Below are 26,507 nucleotides of genomic sequence, written 5' to 3'. Positions count from 1 at the left end.
TTACCCCCGTTTGATAGCGTTATGTTACTTTCATTTTTTTTTACATTTTGAAAATTGAGATATAATTTTTCAATTAATTTTAGAAGGATTATCAGCTGTGTTTATTATATTTTGGTAGTGCCATTTTTTGGTTGAATTAAGAAACTTTTGATGATCTCTTTTTTATAAAGTGTTCCACTTTTTATTAAATATTTTATTCCTTTCCTAGCGTTATAATTTTAAAATAGAATATAATTAGTTTAACTTAAACAAAGTTTTAAGTTTTTAATTTTTTTATATCATTTACTTTTTATATATTATAATAATTTTATTTAAAAATTGCCTCTAAATGTATTGTTTTTTATTGTTAAAAGCTTAATATTCATTATATCTATTGTACAGTTTATATCGCTCGGTATATAGCTGACCACACCAATTTCAGAATTGCCGAATTTCCTCCCGCGCAAAATCCAGGATATATTCAGGATAACTACAGCAGCGCCACAAAAACGTCGTAGCAAAACAAGAGTAAAAACAGTTGTTCAATGAAAATTATTCGGCCTAAGAATTCGGCTTAAAATTCGACAAAAATGTGACCCTTATAAAATAAGTTCCCAAACAGAAGGTACCTAATTAAAACTAAGACTGAAATACATGTTTTAAGTAAGTACAACAGTTTATAATGCGTATTAATAAGAAATTTTAATGTGACATAATGAACACTATTATTATTGTTTTATTTTAATTCAAGTTATATCATTTAACTTATTAGCCTACTCTATGAAGGGTGTGGCATTGGCAATATTGTCTATTTAAATATTATTTGAGTTGGGTGGCGTAGCTTTAGGTAATATAACACCCGAGGGGGAGAAGGATCAATAATGAGTCAACAACACGTGATGAGAAATACCGGGGACAGGGATTTTTTCGTTCGGCGATACCGAAAAAATGATGGACATTACTTAATATTTAACTAACTACTAACAAGGGGTAACTTGGATATTCTTTGTATTTTTTATTAGGTTTCCGAATCGTCGTAAAGTGCTACTAAAAGATTAATTTTCTTAATGGAGAATAAATGATATTTTAGAATGCTCCAGTTTATCGCAAACTTTTAATTTAAATTTAAATTGATCTTTTTAAATTTTATAAAACTATAAATCGTTATAAATACATGTGTATATATTTATAAATTTATTGAACTTAAATAAAATTAATAAACGTTTTTTTAAATAGCTCAAAGTACAATACCACAATAACTGTCGCCCAAACAGCGGGTAAAGCCGTATAGAAATACAGAGTATAGTGGTCGGAAATAGAATAGGAGTAGAAGCAATATGTTACATAATTTAATATTCTTCTTTTTCTTTTAATATTAAACAAAAGTGGTATATGTGAATTTTCCAAACATTCTTAAAATATATTTGAAGGGATTTAATAATTTATTTTACAATTTATTTGATATAACAATTCGGGAAAAATTTATTGAAAGGTTTGCTTTGGTTTTTTTTACAAAAAAGATTATTGTTGGTTATTGGTAAACATTTCGGTCACAAGAAAAAAAAGCCAAATTCAGTAAAGAAAAGAGGATAACAGAGAAGAAATTTTGTGAAAGAAGTCTCTGACAATAAGGAAAATGTTACTGTAGTTGAGGAGAGAAAAGAAACGGACATGGAACGGCTGGAAAAATAATAATGTTGATGAAAATACATCACGAAAAAAGTAAAAAAATGTTTTAAACACAGCAAGAAAACAGAGAAGATAGGAAACTCATGAATTAAAGAATATAAAGAGTATGTAAAGAGCTACTCAAATAAAATGAAAGAAGAGGTAAATCAGAGATTTGAAGAAACATATAGAAAAAAAAGAAACGCAGAAACAGGAGATAGAAGATTTTGGAAGAGAAATGAAACAAAATGAAAATGGGAAAAAGCTTTGCAAAGAGACATACAGGAAACAAAAAAAAATCGAGAAGAAATTGGAAGAAATGGGAACTGAAAATTTGTACGAGAAACGCAAAAAGTGGTCATCCAAAATTTAAGCGACATCAAAATCAAATTTGGTGGAGATGTAAGAAAGCAGCTTCCAGTGCTGTTCATTAAAATAATTAATATAATGACAACTAATTGAGTAGAGCCCAAAGACAATTTTATAGGAATCTGTATCTGTAGAGTAAGGAGGTCGAGTTAAGTTTCTCGCCAGGAAGACAATGACCAGTTAAAAAACTAATTGTCAAGAGTAGGTTTTTCCTGGTCATTCCCAAGTACTTCTTTGATGCTGACTTTTCAAAGTTAGTTAGTGTTATCCTGGCAAGTCTACATCCTTGCCCTTCTTTCTATCTTCTCACGGTTTGCGTATGGGAGTGACATTTGAAAATTTCCGCGACTGTTGTAATTGACCAACCAAAAAGATCCCCAGGTCCTAAGAGTCTTAGGCCTGTCGCCTTCCTAGCCAATCTCATAGGAATTTGGGACAAAATAGATTCAGAGACAACCAAGAATACCACCGACAAAACAGGAATAGTAACAATTTCCATCACAACCGAACAGAAGGACATGGAGGAAATTCGGATAATTACCACAGAAATAATAGAAGGGGGCAATATCAACATAACAGAGATAACCGCAGTGGTTATTTAAATAATAGGCCCCAGAGAAGAGACATAAACTACATAACAACGGAACGATGTGAAGAAGAAGTCTTTTCGCGAAGGCGTCCACTAAAATAATAAGTAAAGCAACCCCGGAATTTTTTGTCATCCACGTGAATTTATCAAATTAACGGAAACTAAGATAGAACATTAAATATTGAGTTCAAGTTTGGTTAATGTATTATTAAAGGTAAAAAGGTACAGATAGTCATTGATACGGGATCAGAAATTTCGTAGATAATTAAACGTTTAGTTGATGAATAATCAGTTTATATATAAAATTCCGAGTGTAACCCTTGTGGGCGCTAATAATTAGAAATTAAAAGTGATTAATCAGGGAAAAGGTGTTAAATTTGAAAACAATTACTATTTGATGCCCTTTGTTGTGATTGACAATATGAAATATGATATGGTTATGGGAGCAGACGAATTGGACGATAAAAAGACCAACATAAATGTTGCGGAAAAATATGTGAAAATTGACAACGACATGGTTGGGATACAAGAAAAATTTGAAAATAAAAATGAAGACGACAAAACAACGGAAGGAGTGAACGTAGTAAAGGTCCAAACTTTCGAGAATGAGATGAGAGTGTCATCGAAGAAGATTGATATTAATGGAAAGCCTCGAGATTATAAGAATGAGCGGACAAAAGAAGTAGAAGAGACAATTTATAGAGAAAATTGCGGACATGAGAATTGGGAAAAAAGAGATAATTTTGAAAGAGAATATGTAAAGAAAGTCATAGAAAAAGTGTTTTGGATGAAATAGAAGAAGAGAATTATTATGAAGTAAAAAGCTTGTTGTCGAATTATAAAGAATTAGTCAATGAAGAGAATCGGGTAGCCACAAAATATGAACCAACTTAAAAAATGAATAATTTGTCAAATTTTTGGGCAAAGAATAACCCATTCCATATAAATATCGTGTAAATAAAGAAACACATTTGATCTAGATTCTCTTCTTCTTCTTTGATTTTTGTCCATCTCCTCGTTGAATGCTTGTTCATAATTTCCAGAACTGGTATGGTCAAGGTCTGGCTCTCTGAATAGCTTAATGTTAGTAATACACTTCTTTTCAATAAGTATATGGTCGATCTGGTTGATTACTTTTCCGTTTGGAGATTTCTATGTGTCCTTATGTATATATTTGCATTGAAAGTAAATGCTCTTAGCAATCAGTTTATTTTTTTGTGAAGTATATTATCAAGTGGCCATTATTATTCGTTCCCTGTCAGTTTTTGCTTTTGCATCCCCTAGTACCACTTTCAGATCGCATTTAGGTATCTTCCCGTATGCATTATCCAAATCACCGTAAAATTCCTCCTTCATTTCTGCACTCTTTTTCTCTGATGGTGCGTGTATATTCACAAGTAGAATCGTTTGAAATTTACCTCTTATTTTTAGAATATATAATCTTTCTGAAATTGCTTTAAACTCAACAATTAACTCCTTTAATTTTTTGTTTATTAGAAAGCCTATTCCTATTCTATTTGTACCTTCACTATTAATATAGTTTTTTTATTTAGTAACTTTTAAGAAAATATAGTTTTCTTTTTCGAGTCCAATTTGCTCTAGCAGCTTAGTTTCCTGTAAAGCTATAATATCAAATTTGTATTTATTTACTTCTGCAGCTAAGTGTTTTAGCGTTGCTTCCTCAAACGACCCTCTGATATTCCACGATCCGTTCTGTATCTATTTTTCTTTGTTAGACTGTTTTTATTTTTGCTACACTATTGCTTTTACATAACTTGTCGTTACCGTTGGCTTGCCACTTTCTATTTTATTTGTTAGTTTTGTTAACTATGCTATTTGCTTATTTTTTCAAGTCTGTCTTTTTCTCGATTCCATTTCCATATTTCAATATCGAAAAATATCTTTTGAAATCCAATCATAACATACTTTTCTTTTGTTCTTTCGTCCTTTGCATAGTTCCTAATTTTTGTTTGTATATCTCTTTCTACTTTGGTCACATCGTCATTTATTCAGATTTTTTTTTCATGTTCTTCAATTTATTTTTATTTTTCATAACTGCTTTTTTTTTCTTCTCTACTTCGTGACGCAACCAAAGATGTTTTCTCTCCCAATTTTTTCGCTACATTTACTGTTACTTCAGATCCTTTTTTCCAGATAAAATTCTTCATTTGCTCGCGCAATTCTTCCTACACATTATGTTTTATTATGAGTTCGTGTAAAGGATGTTTTTTTAGAGCTATAGAAATTTCAAGTTGGTAAAACTTTTTTAACTGTCGGCCATTTTGACAGCTGTTATGTGATTTATGTTAAGTTTGGTTTTTCATTTCAGCATGAATAGACTTGACGCCCGAACAACGCTTCCAAATTGTACAAATTTATTTTGAAAATTGTGGTTCTGGTGGAAATATGTATCGTGGACTACGTCCATTATATGGTCAACGTAATAATCCATCAGAGCAAGTAATTCGATTAACCATAGAACGTTTGTGCACCACGTTTACTTTAAATGATAATATTCATCCTCATACCAGTGTCTATCCACTTTATGGAAGATTTTGCGGAAAGATCTAGCTTTGCGAGCTTACAAAATTCAACTCAATCACGCAAGAATTGAAGGTACATCATCAACTACCAAGGCGTAGATTCGTAGATTCGGTGAGTGGGTTCAAAAAGAGATTGCCATTGATTCCGACTTTTTTTGATGTCCGACGAATTTTGTTTAGCGATGAAGCTCACTTTTGGTTGAATGCCTACGTCAACAAACAAAACTGCCCTATTTGGAGTTAAGATAAGCCTCAAATGTATGTTAAGAAACCATTACATCATGAAAAACTGACTGTTTCACGTGCTTTATGGTCTGGTGAAATTATTGGACCGTACTTCTTCAAAAACGATGCTGGCCAGAACGTTACAGTCAATGGTGACCGCTATAGAGCCATGATTACTGCCTTTTTCATTCCCCAATTGAACAACCATAATGTGCAGGAGCTGTCGTTTCAATAAGACACTGCTAGGCTTTTTTTTAAAAAACCACAAAATGTAGATAACCTGATCATCAATAATACAACGATCGAAGGAGTAACAACATATAAATATTTAGGAACGTGGCTAACCGAAGATGAAGATCAAACAAAAGAAATCAGATCTAGAATAGAAATGGCAAGAAAGACGTTCATAAAATTGAAGAACTTACTTTTCAACCGTAACCTTAATCTAGAGATCCGCACAAGAATGCTACGTTGTTATGTTTTTTCTACTTTACTATACGGCATGGAAGCGTGGACAATAAAACAGTCTGAAATCAAAAAATTAAACTCCTTTGGGATGTGGTGCTACAGGAGAATCCACAGAATATCGTGGACTGAAAAAGTAACTAATATAGAGGTGTTACAAAGAATGAAGAAAGAATGTGAAGTCATAAAAACTGTTAAAATTAGAAAGATTCAATATCTGGGTCATATAATGGCCAAAATATTCTGGCTAAGAAATTTGAGAGAGTGGTTCGGTTGCAGCTCATTAGAATCAGAAGCGCGGGCAATAAAATTAAAATAGCGATGATGATTTCCAACCTCCGATATGAGAAGGAACCTGAAGAAGAAAGAAGGCTATTTTATGTAGGCATATGTGAAGGTGTTAGTCTACGCCGATAAGCATGAAATTATTGACAACTTAGAGGACAATATTCGCCGCGTTATTGCCGATATACGCCAAAAAATAATGAAAAAAAGTGATTGAAAATTGAACCTCCAGATTAGACTACGTCAGAGCTAGCCATGGCGGTCATGTACCAGAAATCATATTTAAATTATAATGCCAAAAGATTATCTTTCGAATAAAGTCAATTTTATGTCAATTTATAAAAATTGTTTTATTTCATTTCAATAAAAAAATATATAATAAAAAAAACATCCTTTACTACTATATTTTTTACTCGTTTTTCACTTTCTATTTATTTCATTATTTCTTTCGTCAAAGCGAGCTGTTTTTTAGTTGGTCTATTTCTTTCATGGCTTGTTCATTGACTTTCTTCAGATCTTTTATTTCTTTTTTATATTCTTTTTGTTCTTTAATCTCCTTGCTTTCCTGGCTTATATTTTTCGCCTTGTTCATACAGTTCTGTCTTTATTTCCTTCATGACATTCGTTAGTTGTTTAATGATTTTCATCGTTGCTTCTAATAAGCTCTCATTTTCTTCTTTTTTGGTGTTCTTGGTGTCTTTTCTGTTCCTTTAAATATATTAGCTTCTGAATCATCTATTTTAGTAGCTTTCCTCTTAACTTCATCTGTCATGGAACCATACGAATTCATTTTGTTGTACCGCGATAAGAACTACCGCCCAGGTCGACCCTTCAGAGGCCCAGTCTTCTCAGTACTGTTTATTATCTAATTTAGAGTCATCATCATCATCATCTTTGGCTCGACGATCATCTGTGGATCTAGGCCTGCTCTAAGATTAGTAGCCATTATGTTCGGTTTCTGGCAACGTGTTCCCATCTTCTGATCTCTAGTATCCCTAAGTCGGTCTCAACTCTATCTAACCACATAATTCGTGGTCGGCGTCTGCTTCTTCTTCCTATAAGTGTACCTGTCGTTAGATTTTAGGAATCATGTTGTCTGACGTTACAGTTACAGTTACTTAAATCTATATTTATCTTTTTCACTTATTTCTATGCGCTTAATCATAATCGCTAACTGCTTATTTACTTTTAAAATATTCGTAATTGCTCAAAAATTATTGAAATATACTATGGAGCGATTATAAACACCTTTTCACACTTCGACTAGAGATGGAACCATCCTGTCACGTTTGTATATAATATGAAATTTCAAAAGTAATTGCATATTTTATTTGGTTGTAGATTTTATTTCACTGCTTTTATGTAGCAGTAAATAATTACGATTAAATTAGGTTTAGAACGATAAAACAATTTTCAAAGCTCCAAAATTTTTTGCAGCAATGACTTTATTCAACGGACTCATATCCATAATCAGTGATTAATCGAAAAGTTTTTTAACAAGGAGTCAAAGTGGCACCATTCAAGTTTAAATTCAGCAGAATGTCGAAATCGAATTCTTCGACAAGAAGCAATTCGATGGAGACTCCTGCTGAAGGCGAAAACGAATTAGAAAGTCCCAGAGGGAACGTCTCTCCAATATTGGAGAATGCCGACGGAAACGAACTCATCCCTGCCAGCCCACCGCCATCATATGAATACGTACTCGAAGAGGTAAGCTATAAATATTGTTTTATCTGCAATATTTTACACTTTAGTTGAAGTTGTAGTATATTCAAAAAATAGAATAATTTTTTTTTATATCTCCTGCTGTGTGGGAACGTTTGCGGTCGGAGTAAGGTATCGAATTGAATTTTGTTTATCTTGAGAATCAAATTTTAAGTATTTATAAAAATTATAATTTTTTTGAATACCAATACCAAAAATAATTCTCGTTTATTAACGTTATTAGTTGATAGGGTTATTTGAAATAAAAGAAAATTAATTTTCTTATTTGAATCATTGCTCGGAAAAACGTTGCAAACGACAAAATGAAATATGTTAGATAATAACAAAAAACTGTTTTGATAATATTGTTTTTTTAATTTATTTTGGTTATTAGCATATGAAAATACACAAGTGATAAAGATATACATAGGTATACACAAAATATCAATTACATAATAAGATATACGATATATGTATATTTTAATTATTGATGTATTGTGTCAAATTTTATTAAAAAAGTTTATAGATTTTAAGAATTCTATCAAGTCAGCTACGTATTTAGATTCTCCTAAAAGTTCTTTTTAATGTTTTTTAACTGTGGTGATATAGTCTTTTAACTGTGTATATTGGACAGTCGATCAAAATGTTCTTCACTGTTACTTTACATTCACAAACAAAACACACTGGTTCCTCTTCTCCCTTCAACAAGTATTTATGTGTTGTAGAAGTGTGTCCTAATCTGAGACGTGTTATTAGGACTAATTTTATTTTCCCGGATCCACACCTCTTCTATTATTTTTTCACATTTATTTACAGTTTTGGCTCATATTTCTGGAGTTGCAGTTTTAAGAGCTTCTTGCCACGTCACTGTATCCACTGCATCCAACGTGATAATCATAATACGTTTTAGATATACCCCACATGTGTTGGTTGGGATTAAACTGGCAGTGATACGGCGGTAAACGTAGTACTTGATGTCCATAACTTGATACAATTTGGTCAACTATATAAACTGTTGGTTTTTCATTACATTTCGAAATTTCCAGTAACTCTGATTTGAAGGCGTATTCCGTAAAATTGATATTATTTTTAACTAAACAATTTTTTATGCTCGGTACGTTCCACGACTGTTTTGGTTGTTTCTCCAAAATCTCCAATGGTAAGGTGCATTATCTAAAACTATAACTGATGGTTTACTCAGACTAGGTAACAGTTTCTCCTCAAACCATTTAACAAACATATGTGCATTCATGTTTTCATGGTAATAAGCAGATTTTGATTTTGAAGAAAAAATCAAATCTGCGTTTTCTACAAAGGCTTCTTTCCCTGCTGCATGAAGAATTATGTGTCTTTTGCCTTCGATATCTGTGTCTTTTATTGATCTTATGCTGTCGTCTTGCCAAATTCTTTTAATTCAAATTAATGCAAATATCCATGTCTCATCTTAGTATACGAATATTGCATTTTCAGATTTAAGTCTAGTACATATATTCTCTCAAAAATTTAATTCTTTTGTGAACCACACTACTCCTTTCGCATAAAAGTAACCTATTATTTTCTTTTTTGAATTTAAATCTTAAATCTCTCAACACTTTCCAAAGACTAGTCCACTTAATTTCAGAAACCTGTCTTTCTCTTATTTTGGCCAGTAAAGTATCTAAACTGACATGTTGACGGATTTTACGCATTCGATACAAAATATTGCGAATTTAAAATTTTTCTCCATCAGGTAAATCAATGCTCCTAGAATGTTTACGAGTTGTTTTCTTGTCTTCGTGATACTCAGTCGATCTTCTTGAGAATCTCTGACAGTCTTCATTGCAGTTTTAAGCTTACTTTAACTTATCCCGAGTGCGTCACAATCGCGTTGATTTATACAAAATAATGACTTTAAAGGTCCACCATTGTCTCTTTCCATGATAAAGTATTTATGCACATTTGCAATTAATTCATCAATATCCAACTTACGTCTAGGCATGATGGTTATTTGAAACTACACGTTTGAATTACAATATACTGAGTTTAGATCAATATGACAGAAACTTTCTAACTGTTGCGCTTAAAAGGTAAAATATAATATAACCGCTTACAAAGACCCTAAACACATTAAGCAAATTAGCCTAATGATCATTAGGAATCTCCATTGTAATTTAATTATGTTTGATAAAAAGTTTAGAAATAGTTGGAAACCGCACATAAACAAATTAAAATGTTTCCCACAATTATTTTATTTTTAGTACAAGTATTTTCATTTGAAAATAAAAAGTTAAATATATTTACTAAAACCCTAACTTTAACCCGTATTCGCAGACGTCTCAAAAACGGTACACTCTAACAGACATATTTAAATTGACAAAATGTTCTAGTTTACTCCGAAGTATTTTTTAATAAAAATTAAAAGTGATATTTTAGTACTTTGTATATCTTCTTTAAATATAAATTATTCTTGGCACGGTAGTATTTGTTTCAGAAAAAATTATTAAACAAGTAGGTGATAGACATTTACGTTAAATAACATTATGCAAGAATACTATTTATTAAGAAAAAATGGAAAAAAATATGCAAAACTATGAACAACGTGATAATGACACATATATTTATTTTATACCTAAAATTTAGCATAGTGTTAAACATTATGAAGAACACCAGGGCAGTTTACCGTGGCTTTTACTACAACAAAAGGTTTTCTGCAAATTCCGTTAATCGTTTAGAGGTGTAAGTTAGTTGAATGTACTGTATATAAAATACTTTCATTTTTCAGACTCGTCTGAAAGCTAAAAGTGAGCTTTCTTCTCCAACAAACCCTACCAAAGGACCAGAAATAATGCATAAGTCAAGTAAAGAATTATATAAAGCAGTAGCCAAACAATTTGGAATAACTTGTAAAATGTCCGACCAATGTAGGTAAGTATTGTCAAAAATTTATACAAAAATAGATAACGTATGGTCCTAAAGTTTTGGGAAAATTTTCAAAAGCATATAACTCTGACCACAATAATCTTATATTTTTATTAAATTATTCAACAATTTAACTTAACTATCCTTATTATAAATCAAAATTCAAATGACAGACAAGGGACCATTATTTTCGATTTGCCTAATAATTCCCCTGACACGTTGCATCATCCTTTGGACGACCTCGGCGTCAATTTCTCTAATTTTTGTATATATGCGGCGTCTTAACTGTTCCTGATTTTGTGCTTCCCATCCGTTATTATAGACTTTCCGACTTAATAGTGCCCAGAACTCTTCAACTGGACGAGCCTGAGGTAGGTTGGAGGGATTGTCTGCTTTCGGTACAAAGGTAAAGTAAAGTTTCGACATGTTGACGAAATGCACTCGCCTTAACGCGCGGCAACATCTCGGAATTCTCTCTAATTGATCCTCTGTGTATTTTGGAGCTTTCCTTCTTTTCCGGTAGATAATATTGTTACTCGATAGGGTCCTGTATACTGTAGTCTTTCCAACATGAAATCTTCTGGCCAGTTTTCGCTGTGAGACCCCAATTTTGTTCTTAGCTGCTTCAATCAGTCTTGCCCCTCTTATATGGTTCAAAATCCGCGGTCGGCCACTTTTACGCAAGTTAACACATGGTATCCCTTCTTCACATACTCTGATTGTGCGATAAATTGTCGATTTGCTTATGTTTTGATCTCGATAAATATTAACAATATCTCGTTTCCACATTCGCCCAACCATATTATAAACACCTCGACGAATATCAATTTTATAAGACATTTTGCAGAGCACAAACCAAAATATTCTGCTTTGTTTATTAAATGTCAATAACTAATGACATTTCAATTCCATGGCCTTCTTTGTTAAATGCATTTTGCTTCTCAATCAGACCAGGTGAAATTTTTCCCAAAACTTTAGGACCATACGTTATTAAAGGAATTGACGCTATTACTCTTGTGAAATTAGATTTTTCTTCACTTAAAACACAAAGCGTTATACAGGGTGGTCCTTAAGTAATTGTACAAAAAGAAACAGTAGATTCTACACTTTAAAATATTAGGATTTAAGCCAAATTGCTTTAATAAAATGTTGATATTAAGAAAGATACAGGGTGTTAAACTGCAAAATTAAAATTTTATTTTTCGCTATAACTTTCATGTTTGTAAACATTTATGTATTAAAATTTACAACTGGGTACTTTTAAATATGAGAAATTATAATTTGATGCACACTTTGATGTAATTGATAGAGGGCGCCACTTATGCCACATATGTTGTATACATTTGCACTTAACTTTTTTGCTCTTTAAGCTACCTGTATTTAGGATAAAAAATATTAAAGATACATTATTTTAACAAAAAAAAAAGTATACTTGTTAATAACTTCAAAACTCAACAGTTTTCGAGATAATCGCATTTTAAAAATCAGCTGCATAATTCTCATCTAAGGCAATTACTCCAGGCAACAAAGAAAAAATAGACAAAAACATTAATACTTCTGAATTTTGGTATAAAATACCTTTAACTAAAGTTAATAGTTAAATAAATATTAAATAAAATAAATATATCAGCAGGATAATTAATAATAGGATTTGACAAAATAACAGAATAATTGGATTTTACATCAAAAATTTTACGTTTTATGTTAAATTAAAGTCAAAATCAAAACATTTTGTTTACAAACCAAATTAAGAAATAGTTATACTATATAACATAACTTTTTGTCAAAGTAAGTGTTCGATATGTCCACCATTTTCTTTAATTCATTTGTTAATATATTCCATATAAGATCGTCTCATAGGTATTAAATAACATCATTGGTTCTAAAGAAACTGCTGCAGTATTTATTTCTTCCCATAGTTGGTTGCGAATATTTATGACACACGTTGTTTTAATGCGCCCCATACACCAAAATCAAGCGGAATGAATTCGGGGCTACGTGGTGGCTATAATGTATAATGGATGAATATATCGATGACATTACTTATTTATATGATTACGTTACAACTTACGAGTAACTATAATTACATCTCGAACAAATGGACTATTATGATTTACTAACTAACTAATATTATGCTGAACTAAATTGCCTGTGTGTTTACTATATTTATAACAATATCGGTTATTAGGACAACAATCATGTTTTTGTAAAAATGCTGAGTCTTTCAGGTTAGATTTGTAGCAAAAGAATTATGAAACATGACACATGTGTTATTCAATACCTGTGCTCTAGTTCCTATTTATCCTAATAAAAATGGGTAAACAATTTACGTAATGAACAATAAGTATTCTTTTCGGATTTTTTATAAATTAAATAATTATGTCAATATCTCATCACATTGCCAAGGAATAAGACTACCACGACCAATCCAACGTTCAGAAAAGTTGTATTTAAGTCTGTTCTAACTGCCTTCTGTCTAGAATGTGGTTGTGTACCATCTTGCATAAACCACATATTTTGGGTTTTGGGTTTGGGTAAAGAAAAAGTAATACAACGCCATTATCGAAACTTAAGAAGCGATAACAAAGCGACATTGTAAACATGATGACGGCCAACGTCTGAATACGGACATGGCACCTAAAGAAGAAGATGAAATATCTTTTGTCCAATAAGACATTTAGCACATATAACAAAGCATTTTGTGATGTTACATTATCATCTTTGAGTTGTTTTAATAAGAATAAACTATAAATTATGCTTATCTACAGGTATTCAGTGCTTTACCGCACAAATATCAAACTAAGAATTATTGTGCAGCTGACTTATAAAATGCATTTATCTCGAAAACGGTTGAATTTTCAGGTTACTTACAAGGATACCTTTTCTTTGTAAGAATAATGTATCTTTAATATTTTTTAACACAAATAGAGCTAACTTAAAGAGCAAAAAAGTTAAGCGCAAATTTATGCCACACATGTGGCATATATGACGCCCTCTATTAGCTACATTAAAGTAAGTATAAAATTATAATTTATCCTGCTCAAAGGCATCCAACTGTAAATTTTTGTCCAAAAATATTTACAAACGTAAAAGTTATAGCGAAAAATAAAATTTTAAATTTCCACTTTAACACCCTGTATCTTTCTTAATATCAACATTTTATTAAAGCAAGTTGGCTTAAATCGTAATATTTTAAAGTGCAGAATCTACGGTTTCTGTCTGTACAATTACTTACGGACCACCCTGTATACGGAGACACAGATACGATTCTTTTTACAGCCTTTTTTAATGCCATATTTTTTTCTAGTACATAAACTAGATTGTAGAAAATTGTATGTCCGTGATTATTTCTGAAAGAAAATGAACAAACAGTAAATTTATGTACAGATAGTTAATTGGTTGGCTTTTAAAATACGTCAGTCTCTAGCCAATCGAATCACGCCATTCGCTCACGTAACTGTTGTTACATACCTTACAATTGTCTAACCACGAAATGTTAAACTTGTCAAATATAGGACCTTTCATAAAAAAAAAACGGGTGTGGCAGTCCAGTGGGACTGCCGGTGGAAGTTACACTTCTATACACGCATTCGCCGTTACAAATTTATTTGGGAGTCAATCTGCACAATCATTACATATGTAATTCTATAGGTAAGACATAGAGGAAAGAGAAACAGAATTAATAACAACTTACTAACAATGAAGGATTGAATCAATGTTTTGATGAAAATGTATATTTTTATTTTCATATATGTATGAAAGGAGTTAAATGCAAAAATTTTTTTACAGATCCTCTGCAGTAAAATTCATTGTTTATTTTGTTATCAATATAATAATACAATACAAATTAAACTGCAATATTCATAAGTATTTAAAAATGACAATATACATAAAAAAAATACACTACAATACAGTGCAACATAATTCCATATAATAATACAATACAAATTAAAATGCAATATCCATAAGTATTTAAAAATGACAATAATGTAATAATATTAATAAAAAAGTCCTCCCCGACTGGGAATCGAACCCCGGTCTCCCTCGTGATAGGCGGGGATACTGACTACTATACTACCGAGGACATGCCACAGACGCATTTCAAAATTGACAGTTCTGGATCATACAGTGATTTATTGAGATTATTATTTTGAAATACAAAAGACTAATATAATTATGAACATTTAATAAATAATACAAAACATATCACATAAATAATAATATTAATAAATATTTTATTATATGTATAATATTATATGTATATATATATATATATATATATATATATATCTTTATATAATATATATAATATTAAATTATGTATACAAAAGGAACATTTTTATATTCGAGAGAGGAAGAGACAGAAAATATATCTTCTGTCTCTCTCTTACTCATTATCTTACATATGTAATGATTTCACAGATTCACTCCCATACAAATTTCCAACGTGGAGCGCGCGTATAGAAGTATAACTTCAATAGTTCCAGCTATTTTTTTTTCAAACAGACATTTTGTAAACAAACAGGTTAGGTTAGTAATATAAATAATGTAGATAATTAATATAAAAAATTCCAAAGAAAATATAGTTATTAAAAAAAAAAATTAAGTGCCACAATTAGAAAATCAATTTTTTGTATATACTTTGTATACCTGTACAAAAAGAAACAACGAAGCGGTGTTGTTATGGAATATGTAATTCTTTATTAAATAAAAAATATTTATTTAATAAATATTTCTTTATAAATTTATAAACCAGTACGTATGATGGTTCAAATCTGTCGTTGTCAAATCTGTCTGTACGAAAAACATGGCGGCTGATGAAAAGGCATATTATTTATTCAGGACAGGCATAGCAATTATGACCAGGAAAAATTTATTTGTGCTTCTACCTCTTCGGAAACTAGTTGACTGGAAGTAACATCACGTAAAAGTATTATAAAATGTATAATACAATATTAAAGTTCTTACTACACTGAAACCGCCACATCTATGACATTTTTATTTGATTAAGGATTGCAGTATATGTCTTTGTCTTTTATTTAGATTATTGGATCTCTAATAAAATCACTCTTGTTCTGTCCCAGTCGAGAAATTTTTCTTCTTCCTGGTAATCTATTTTCTACACTCTTTCGCTGGATGATATTCAACAAGTGATCTTTATTCCCCTCATAACGTGTTGAAGATACTCCACTTTTGATCGTTATTAGTAATAGTGAAAATATAAGAAAATTGTTCGCTAACTCTTGTATATATATTTTAGATGTTTCGACTGTCAAAGTCACTATTTTGACTGTGAATATGAAAAGAACGAACAAGAAAAGACCGACGGGGGTTTAGGAGCTGGAACTCCGATGTTCATTTCGGAGGTTATGCATGGTACAGCATGCGTTATTTTGTAATTTTTAAAATCTGTTCTAGTAGTTTAAAAAACAGAAGACTAATCAACTGTGTAAGTTTGTAAGTAAACTATATTTAGCAACTAGTTTAATAAGAAATCTTATATAGGATATAATCTATGGTGGCTAACAATTTTAATTTTAAAAATATGTTACATCTTGTACAAATTCAAAAGTTCAACAGAGGTAAGTGTTTTACGAAAACTATCTTAAATTAGGTTTAGATGTCTCGATGGAATTGTAGAAAACTCTTTTAATTGTACCCAATATCTGAAAAACCTGTCGTATATGTGTTTAATATGTATAAGGAATTCAAACGCTTTCAGAAGATCTCATAACAATAGTGGATATTATTACTGCATTGCAAGTATTAACATTGTCAATTTGTAGAATTTTATCCAACAGAGATTAGTTAGAGGAGGTATCTACTATTTCAAAGATTAATAGATTTAATTCAATTTCTCTTCAACTCTATATCTGTAGTACTACTACGTTAATGCTTGGATAAATTTACACTTGTTATTGCAATCATTGTCTGCTGATATCTTCTTAAAATAGTAAAGAAATCAAGAAATATAAAACGATACACACAACGAACACTTGCCTCAATAGTCAACAGATTGACGGATTCATCGATAACATAAAATCCAAATTTAATATGAGACTTTGAAAAGGAATTTGCGGGAGAATCAGGTCAGTCGATGGTTGAATGGTACGATGCTAAATGGAAATACTTTTGAGTATAATCGAAAATCTTTTACAAAGAGGAATACCAACACCAGAAGTCAACTCATTCTTTTTTCTCAAAGAGGTCAGATATCATGATTTATTTTATTTTAACTATAGTATTGCCTTGATGATTTATATTCATTATGTCTTATATCCATAAAAAATAGAACAACTTAAGGTGTGTATGCAGTGGAAGAAAGTAGATCCGATTTGGATGGCGTACTGTGTGAATTGTGGCTATGACTGATATGCAATTTTACCCATATTTACATTAGAAAATCCAGTTGTAAATAAATTATTTTAACAACAACAATAACCAAATATGGCAACCTTAGATTAATTAATTTGATGCTTAGAGACGTTTTTACGGAATAAATTTAAATTTTTTTGCATGTCTCAACTGAACAAATTTTCGGAACATAGACGCTATGCTTCTATGTAGCGAAGTTACTGGCATTTTCAGGTGAAAATGGCATGTGTCTTTCTCTACATAAGACATATGACATGTGTCTTTGTATAAGGAACCTGCAACGATGCCAAATCGTTTTAATATATACTACTCTCCAAAATTAATGCACCACCTCAAATATACCATGATTTTGAAACTACATTTCTTCTGAACCCTTAACAACTGGATGTTTCTAATTAATTACTATGTTAATATTTTTTGAGAAATGTCAAGGTTTTTCCTATATACGGGGTATAAAAATAAAGTTATGTTTTTTCAAAAAAAATTGCAACACCATGTGGAATGTATTAGAAACAAACGCTTCATCTTATTATTTCGAGATAGCTTAATCCTTTTTCAAAATTTTCGTAAAAAAATCATCTCGATATGTCTGTTATCAAAAAAGAAAAGTAGGTTCAAAGCATTACGTGATTTTGTACTCTCCAAAATTAACGCTGTTTTGCGTATGTTAGTTCCGTATGTCCCGTATTTCAAGAAATCTGAGCCGAGATGAACATGTTCAGGTAATTACTTGCTGATGTAGTTATCGTGAAATAGGCTTGAGGTTAAGAGTATCTCACACTACAATTCAACGTTTTCGAGAAAAAAAACGACCATACGAGACTACGTGGACAAGGAAGAGGAAGACTCACAACACCACGCCAAGATCAGTTTATCGGGCTTCATACTATAAGAGAACGTTTTATCACAATGAGTAGACACAATACATTAGTAGAAACACTACACAAAGGCATCTCACTGAACAAGATCTGCATGTAAGGATACCAGTCAAAGCACCAGCTTTAAACGTAAATCAGCTTAGAGGTAGATTACAATTTTCCAGAGAGCACCTTGACTGGATTGTTTGGGATCTGTAATGGTTTGGGAATTAATATCTCTTACAGCACGAACAGTCCTTGTTGCTTTACGAAGAGGTTCCTTAACAAGTAAAAGGTACCTTACAGATATTTTGTCTAACTTAATGCACGTTTAATGCATGTCTGCTTATACAGACTCTACATATTGCACGGGTGTACGTGATTATTTGGACGAGATTGGAATACAAACCATGAACTGGCCACCCTGCAGCCCTGATCTAAATTCCAGAGAGAATTTATGGGATATTATTGATCGCCAACTCAGGAGCCGACAACCACCACTTGTCTCTCTTGATGATATAGAAGTTGCGGTGAGAGAAGTTTGGGATGCAATTGATCAAGACCAAATACGCCGCCGTTTTAACATTATTTCCGGTTAAAAAGTTATGGCCTAAAGTTTGATAAAAATGACTCAGGTTTAAAAGAAAAGTAACTAAGAAAGTAAAAAACAAAAGAAAATGAGATGGGCAGGCAATGTACCTAAATAAAAGAAAAATAAGAAGACCTTAACAGAGTGATTACTTTAACATGCAGTCTTGACAATGAACGTATTAAAAGTATTATACATAGATATAAGAGCAACTTCAAAAATTGCAAAAACAAGACGTTAAAAAACCAATAACAATCAGCAAACAAACTACAGTATTGTACCTCCTTATCTAGTATCGGTAAAAAGAATATAGGTAAACTAGAAAGTTAGAATCAGACTGATAATTATTGATAAAAATAGAATTAGGGAATATTTTGTATTTCAATGTTATATTGACTGCACTTTGATTTAAAGAAATATCTAAAGTTTTAACAAAAAACATTTTGGGTGTCGGTACTCTAATTGTAACACAACCTTAGGTATTTCTCTTAGTACCAGCACATGTACATATTACGTAAAAATGAAATTCGACGTTAGCAGCAACCAAATCTTTAGAAATCAACCCATTTCTCTCCTCGTCAAAGAATTCCACCGAGTTTTAACATGCCATCTCTTCATCTTGCACTTGATTTTCCTCTGTCATTTTCTTGTTATCAGTCTCTAAATAGTCTAGTCTAGATAGCTCAAGTTCGCCCCATTTCATCATTAAAAGAGTATGAATTGGGATGGACCCAGATTTGGGGTATAGGGTTTTAATCTGTGTACCCTACTTCAAACTTTAATCATGTCACAGCTTTATGAAATTTCGTTAAGTGTACCGATTTGAGCTACCAATAAATTATTTTCCCAATAAGTGAGGAGAACCCACGTGTGTGTTCTCATGTTTTTAGTCTTATTTCAAACATATTAGTTCTGTCCAAAATTTTATTATTCTAAGCTTTACCAATGAGAAGGAGAAAGATCAATGCTCGGGGTGAGACTTATAGGCAAACAACAAACAAATGGATTAGAAGCAAAACCACAAGGTTTTGCAGAGCAGAGCAGAGGAAGACCACAAATGAGATGGGCTCATGACATTAAGAAGATCGGAGGACACAACTGGAAGCAAGTGGCACAAAACAGAAAACACTGGATTGATTTGGGGGAGGCCTATGTTCAAAGTTAGATTACTTAAGGCTGAAGAAGAAGAAGAACCTTTAACGAGGATCAATAGTAGTGTAAATTTAAAATCGAGACTGAATCCCGCCGTTGCGTCAGCCGCCCTCTTGATTTAGTATGGTTTTGCTCAATATCTCCGCCATTTTTCACTTTTCCACAAAAATGGTAAGGCCTGAAATTGTTGCAAATACAATTTCTTTTTTACAAATTTTTTCATGTGGTCGATATTTTTCAAGTTAAGGGAAGAAATAGTGGAAGTGGGAGGAAGCATAAGTATCGAATTATTTCGTTTATAATTAACTTTACGACATGAATGTATATAAGCAAAAATGAAGAGAATTATATTTTATACAATTTTGATTTTGTTCATTTTGATGCTAAAATCAATATTTAAAGTCGTAGGTTCGTTCCTGTTTATGGCTTGCTGATGATGACGTCATCGTCTAGGGTTCGTTAGGCTTAGTTCCTTAAATATTGACTTCAGTAAAAATGAATGGCATCAAAATTGTATAAAATATAATACTCCTTATTTTTGTTTAGGCATATTCATGTAAATATAATAATAAACGAGATAATTCGAAAATTATGCTTCCCTCTCCCCCTTCCAATATTTCCCCCTTAACACGGAAGATATCGACCGCACGAAAAAATGTGTAAAAAAGAAATTGTAGTAAATCGTATTTGCAACAATTTCAGTCCGTACCATTGTTGTCGAAAAGTTGAAAATGGCGGAGATAGTAAGCAAAAATGGTTCTTTTTCGTTTTAAAATTCAAGATGGCGGCTAACGCAACGATTAGATTCAGTCGCGATTTTAAATTTACATTACTATTGACCTCCCTAAAGGTTATAATAATAAAATTTGGGGCAGTTCGTCATGCAAGATTAGGCCTTTTTTTCGTCTAACCCGACTGGACTATATATCTTTCTATTTTTCACTCTGTTACTAAATTCTGGTTTTCTATAGTATGTATTTTGTTTGCCAGGATGATTAAAAAGTTTTATGTTATGATCGGAACTAGTTTCTTTGTTTTGGCATCTATAGACATTTGGAATAAAATATCTGCTGAAAACGTCATGTCATTCTTATGTTTAAAATGTAGTCATAAAATGCAAAAGTTATATTTAGAAAAGCTGTACATAAGAACCAACTTTGTACATAAAAAGTAATTTTTCTTTGTAGATAGACTGGCTCTAGTCTTTATCACGAAATTCAACAATATAGTAAAACCAGTTATAATTTACTGTTTAACAGAAACTTCTAGGAATGCAACGAAGACTGAAATATTCATAGCATTCCATGATTATGACCTACAATATAAACATTTTATATGAAAAAATATTTACCTCTGTTGTCCTATAAAGGTGCTGGCCTTATCATTATACTTTTTATCCATAAACTAACACGGTAGTATTAAAATAGAGACAGATAGGATTTTAAAGAGCTGTTTGCGAAATATTGGTCTAAAATCATTTTTCTAAAGACACTACTATAAAAAAATACGTTTATTTTTATTCATAATATAAATCTACTAGACAAAGAGAATTTGACTTCTATTGTGTATTTTATATAGGATTTCACGACTCCACGTCGAAATATCAACGCCAAAACCGTTCTCTGTCCGTTTTTTGTTAACATACTTTCTTTTAAGTCTGTGTGTGTGAGAAACTTCTTCTTTAAATGACACCTCTGTTACGGAGATTGGCAATCTCATAGATGCTCTAACTTTCGTAACAGCTGCTCCACAGAGTTGTTTTGAGCTGCTTAGATTCCTCAGCCAAGATATTCGTGTTCTTCCGATACTATTTCTGCCTCCTATAGTATCTTGCATTATGAACTGCAAGATGTCGCATGTTTCTACAAGCATTTTTTGTCAGAAGTATTGCAGTTTTTTTTTATTATCCTTTCAAATTCTTTTTAACGTCTCAAAGGAATTAAGTCATATTAAGCGTCCATTATTCGGCTCCATAGTACAAGTCAGTACAAGGCATTGTATACTTACGTAACATTAAGTCAATCGTATTTTTATGAAGATGGGAATTACTCAACACAACCGAGACCAAGAAATAACCCAAGTGCTGAAAGAGAAACAAATAGACATTTTGAGACAAATAAAATCATAAGAATACAACGAACGGCCATATTTATGTTTCGTCGACCTTAAAAAGGCATTTGACAGAATCAAATTAAAGGAGCAAGTACTGAAAGAGAAACAAATGGACATTTTGAAACAAATAAAATCATAAGAATACAACGAACGGGGATATTTATGTTTTGTCGACCTTAAAAAGCCATTTGACAGGATTAAATTAAAGGACGTTATCCACTTATTATATGTTAGAGAGATACCTCTGGGAATAATCGAAACGATCGAAAATATCTACCAGAACAACACAATAAAGGTAAAAGTAGAAGAAGAACTAACTGATCCAATAGAAACTGGTAATGGGATAGACAGGGGGATTCTCTTAGTTCTCTATTGTTCAACCTGATCATGGATGAAAAAATAAAAAAGTAAGAACTAAAAAAGGATACCAAATGGGAGAAAAACAACTTAAAATAATCTGGTATGCAGGCGACGCAATGCTAATCTCTAAAAATGAAAATGATTTACAGCTTATACTGCACCAATTTAATATGCACCATATCTCCTCAATCTAAGCAAAAATCCTTGGCGAATTGGTTTTTTCTTAACTGAGCAGATATCTTGTAGAATGCGACTATTAGATTATCCATATCTCTCTGACACCTTTAGCATCGACTGTTTTGCCTTGCAATTTATAGAAGGCCCAGATTAAAACAAATATATGAATTTTGGTTTCGTCAATAGAAATCTTCGCATTTCTACTTTGATGATTTATTCTCAGTTGTCGCTATAGCGTATATTCTTCTTCTTCTTACGATGCCTATCCGTTCCGGGTGTTGGCGATCAACATGGCTATCCTAACTTTGCTTGCTGCTATTCTGAATAGTCCAGTTGTCGATGTATCAAACCACTTTCTTAGGTTTTGAAGCCAAGATATTCTTCTTCTCCCTGGTCCTCTCTTTTCAAATACATTGCCCTGAAGAATGAGTTGCAATAGCGTCCATATTGAAGCCATTTTATTGTTGCTTCTTTTCGACGGAAAATATTTGTTTTCACGTTCAGAGCTTCTGTAACAGTCGCTCTGATGAGTCCTAGTAGGATGAGATACGTATAAGCGAATATATAGAGGCACTATACGTGAAATCAAATCTTAACTGTCTTTTTTTATAATATTTAATGTTCATATATTACGAAACCTTGCTTGTAGTTTATTTTAGACCAATGTATCTTCCATTAGCTACTCAACGTTAACGTGTGACCAAAAAACGGGATAATGTAAATTTGTACAGTAACTGTGTCAACTACGCTTTGCATTAACCTAACTTGAGAAATAAGGCAGCATTGCTTGTATATAGAACGGCTGGTTTATGGTTATATACTATCAAGACTTACAAAGCAAAGAGCTATCATTTGGTAGATATATATATAAATATATATATATATATATATATATATATATATATATATATATATATATATATATATATATATTCAACTATTTTTTTTTTTTATTTTTTGAGGTTTTGACCATTAAATTACAGATATGTTCAACGTCTCTGGCATTAGCAGCGATATTAGAAGTGGACGAATAAAACAGATAGGGCATATAACAATTGGAGAATTATTAAATTCGAAAATTAAAAATCGAAAGAAAGAAAGAAAAACTTTGTGTCATAACTGAAAAATAGTCCCTGAATTTTGCCTAGGGCCCCCTTTAGCCGCATTCCGCCACTGGTGACGCAACTGCATTTTCTACCTAAATATGGTTTAATATCCTAATTATTATCCTAATATCTCCATATTTATTTGTCAAAATCTTAAAACTTTATTGTTAATATATTTTTTAAAGATTTGTTGGGTAGTTGCGATATATTATTTTCACACACATATCTAATTCATTGTTAATTTCTCATGGTTTAAGTTAATTTTGCGATATATTTTATACTGTTAATATTTCTTAAGAAGTGTTTGTTTTAAATTAAATAGCAAATTAGAAAATATCTTGTCATAAAACTTAATTGCATCATCCAATTGACACTATAAATTTAATAAAACTTGTATGGTAAACTTAAGAATGTTATGTAAGCTTATTATTATTATCGGTGTATTCTGAACTGATTTTTATATTGCATATATTATGTTAAATCAGCAATGTAGCAAACATAAAAAACTGTCCAGACAATATCTTTGTTTGGCATAAAACGTGATAACAACTTAATGCTGTAGACAAAGTGAAAAGTGTTTTATAATGGCTTCAATTTTTATACAAATCTTATCTACGACCATGAACCAGGTATGACCTACCTGGCAGCGTGATCTCGGTCACAAACTCAAAAGATGTTGCAAATGCTAAAGCATGAGTCAAATATACCGCTAAAAAGTTTGCTGATAGTAAATTTAGTTCTAGTACTACATCAAACAGTTCGACATCAAATTTAACTTGAAACTTCGTTGAATGTTTTCGCATTTGAAAATCTTAAGAGTAGTAAAAAAATATATACAGTTTGTAAAAATCCTAAGTATTATATTACATTTCATTATATTTTGCTACTTATATGTGACTTTTGTACGTACTATACCATCTTAAATGATTTAAATACTTTATTATATATAATATGATTCTAAAATGTCAGCTGTCAGAATCGTATTTTGTAACCATTAGTTATTTAATTATAACAACTGATAATTTGATAAGAAAAAAGTTACTCATTGGGACGAAAAATTGGGAAATCGCTAATTTAAACTTCAAAAGCAATTGCTGTTAACTGTATGTCTCGTTGTAGAAAATGCATAAAGTCCGTGTCAGACGGTCAAATATTTGATCAAACTAGTTTGACCAAACCAAAAAATTGATAGCACATAACCTCACATCCTGAGTTTGAGCAAATCCTCTAAAAATAGAGTCTTCTATTTTTCAAGGTCAGTTTGATCAAAGTTTAATTTTAATTGGTCGAAAAATATTTAAAGAAAAATGACAACAACAGTTAGACATAACGTGATGAAATTCATTTTCCTTTTATTTTATTTTGTTGGCAGTGTGTGGTTTAAATAAAATAAAAATAAAATTTAAAATATCTTGGAATCAGGAACAAGTTTCTAGATTTCTATTGAGAATCAAGATTTATATCGAGAAAGAATGGAGAACTGTGGAGAATCCACATTATTATAAAAAATCCTTTCAGCCTTTTTATTTTCATTGTGGATAAGAAAAATTTGAAACTAATAAACAGACAAGTAATTTCATTGACTTACGTCAATTTGATCAAATTTGAATGATCGTGTGACAGGTAAATTTTTAAAATTTGAACAAACTGTAATTATGAGGTCATTACGTCAGTTTACTCAAACTAGACACGGATTTTAGTCATTATTTTAAAAAATTCTGCAAAAATGTATAACCGACAAGTTGTTAGTAGGTTATCCAGGAAAACGAGAAACTTACTTAACCAATGTCGGCTAGGAGATTTGACAGGAATTGCAGACGATGCAGAGCTAGTAGCGAAACGAGGACAACAAAAGTTATGTGCAAGGATTTAATATCTAGATGAGCCAAATCTGTCAACATTATTTCTGCCTCTAAAACAAAATGAAAGCTTGAAGTAAATGCAGTAATTATCAAGCAAGAACAAAAATTCAAATGTTCGGATATTCAAAACCATCAACTTTTGGTTATGTTAAAGCGGAAATACGAGCAGCAAAAATTGTAGGATATTTAAACGATACAGTACGGCGAAATAAAAACATTAATATTGACATCAAATCAAAAATCTACAAGTTATCTATAGGATCTTTCATCTAACCGAAGGAGTACACGAAACAATAGAAATAAAGACACAAATGCAATGTCGAAGTCATCAATAATTGATTATTAAAAATAAAAAAATGGAATGAACATATTAACACAATAATAGAAGGAAAAAATGATTAAAATCGATAGATATAAATCTTTGTTGTACATCGGCGTGGGTGCTGCCCCGAAAGAGGTGAAAAGCGATGACCTAATCATGCAAGAACACAGTGGCAGTGGCTATTATTTTAAGCACTAAATTGTGGCAGGGGTATGAAAATAAAATGGGCAATTTTACTAAAATCGGGAAAGAAGTAGAGGAAGGATTTTGCTTTTGAGTACTAGTGCCAGCAAAGCGTAATTTTACATTTCTCAAATTAAAAGGAATAGATATGTTTCTCATACATAAAAATCAAATAATTTTGACAGCGACATTTTTTCAACTTTGTATTACAATTTCGTAATTTATTATGATTAGGTAGATTCTACGTCAGAATGACATACAACCTAACTACTATTTTCATATTTAATATGTATACCTAAGTATATTGTACTCTCCTATATTATTATACATCGGAGAAAATTTAGAATATTTTGTAGTGGTGACGTCCCTTGTAATAAATATTTGTATACTATGTACGGAAAAATTACCTAAACCGATAGATCATTGAGGAACAAAACTTTCCATGGAGATAAAAATGCACTGACTTCTTAGGACATAGATTCTAATCATTTTAACAAGTTAAAATGACTGTCAAATTAACAAAAAGTTAGATTATTGTAATAGATAGGTGTAGTTAAGTAAACGTAAATGTTGAGCGATCAGCTTTTATGACAAACTTACAAACAGCATAGTAGATAACAAAAACTTCATTTATAAAAATTATAAGAACCTTTAGAGTTTTTATTATTAATTGTATATATATATATA

At 31.3% G+C, this 26,507-nt stretch overlaps 1 protein-coding gene across 3 annotated transcripts; it reads left to right on the top strand.

Annotated features, from left to right (window-relative positions):
• The first annotated feature begins 499 nt into the window (after positions 1-499).
• LOC140434337 (uncharacterized) lies at positions 500-26,463 on the top strand. Of its 3 annotated transcripts, none has more exons than XR_011950041.1 (5): positions 500-642; positions 7,561-7,833; positions 10,589-10,731; positions 15,986-16,182; positions 23,331-26,463. XR_011950041.1 is itself a non-coding variant. In XM_072522506.1 (4 exons), the coding sequence occupies exons 2-4, from the start codon at positions 7,663-7,665 to the stop codon at positions 16,122-16,124; spliced, it is 453 nt and encodes a 150-aa protein (XP_072378607.1). In that variant the 5' UTR covers positions 500-642; positions 7,561-7,662; the 3' UTR covers positions 16,125-21,711. The 3 variants fall into 3 exon arrangements, 1 of the variants encoding a protein (XP_072378607.1); XR_011950040.1 differs by having other exon boundaries at positions 23,310-26,463; XM_072522506.1 differs by lacking the exon at positions 23,331-26,463 and having other exon boundaries at positions 15,986-21,711.
• The last annotated feature ends 44 nt before the right edge of the window (positions 26,464-26,507 follow it).

This window comes from Diabrotica undecimpunctata, chromosome 2, assembly GCF_040954645.1.
Source record: "Diabrotica undecimpunctata isolate CICGRU chromosome 2, icDiaUnde3, whole genome shotgun sequence".
NCBI lineage: Eukaryota > Metazoa > Arthropoda > Insecta > Coleoptera > Chrysomelidae > Diabrotica > Diabrotica undecimpunctata.
Note: the sequence above shows the minus strand (reverse complement) of the source record. Positions and strands in the feature narration are given on the sequence as shown.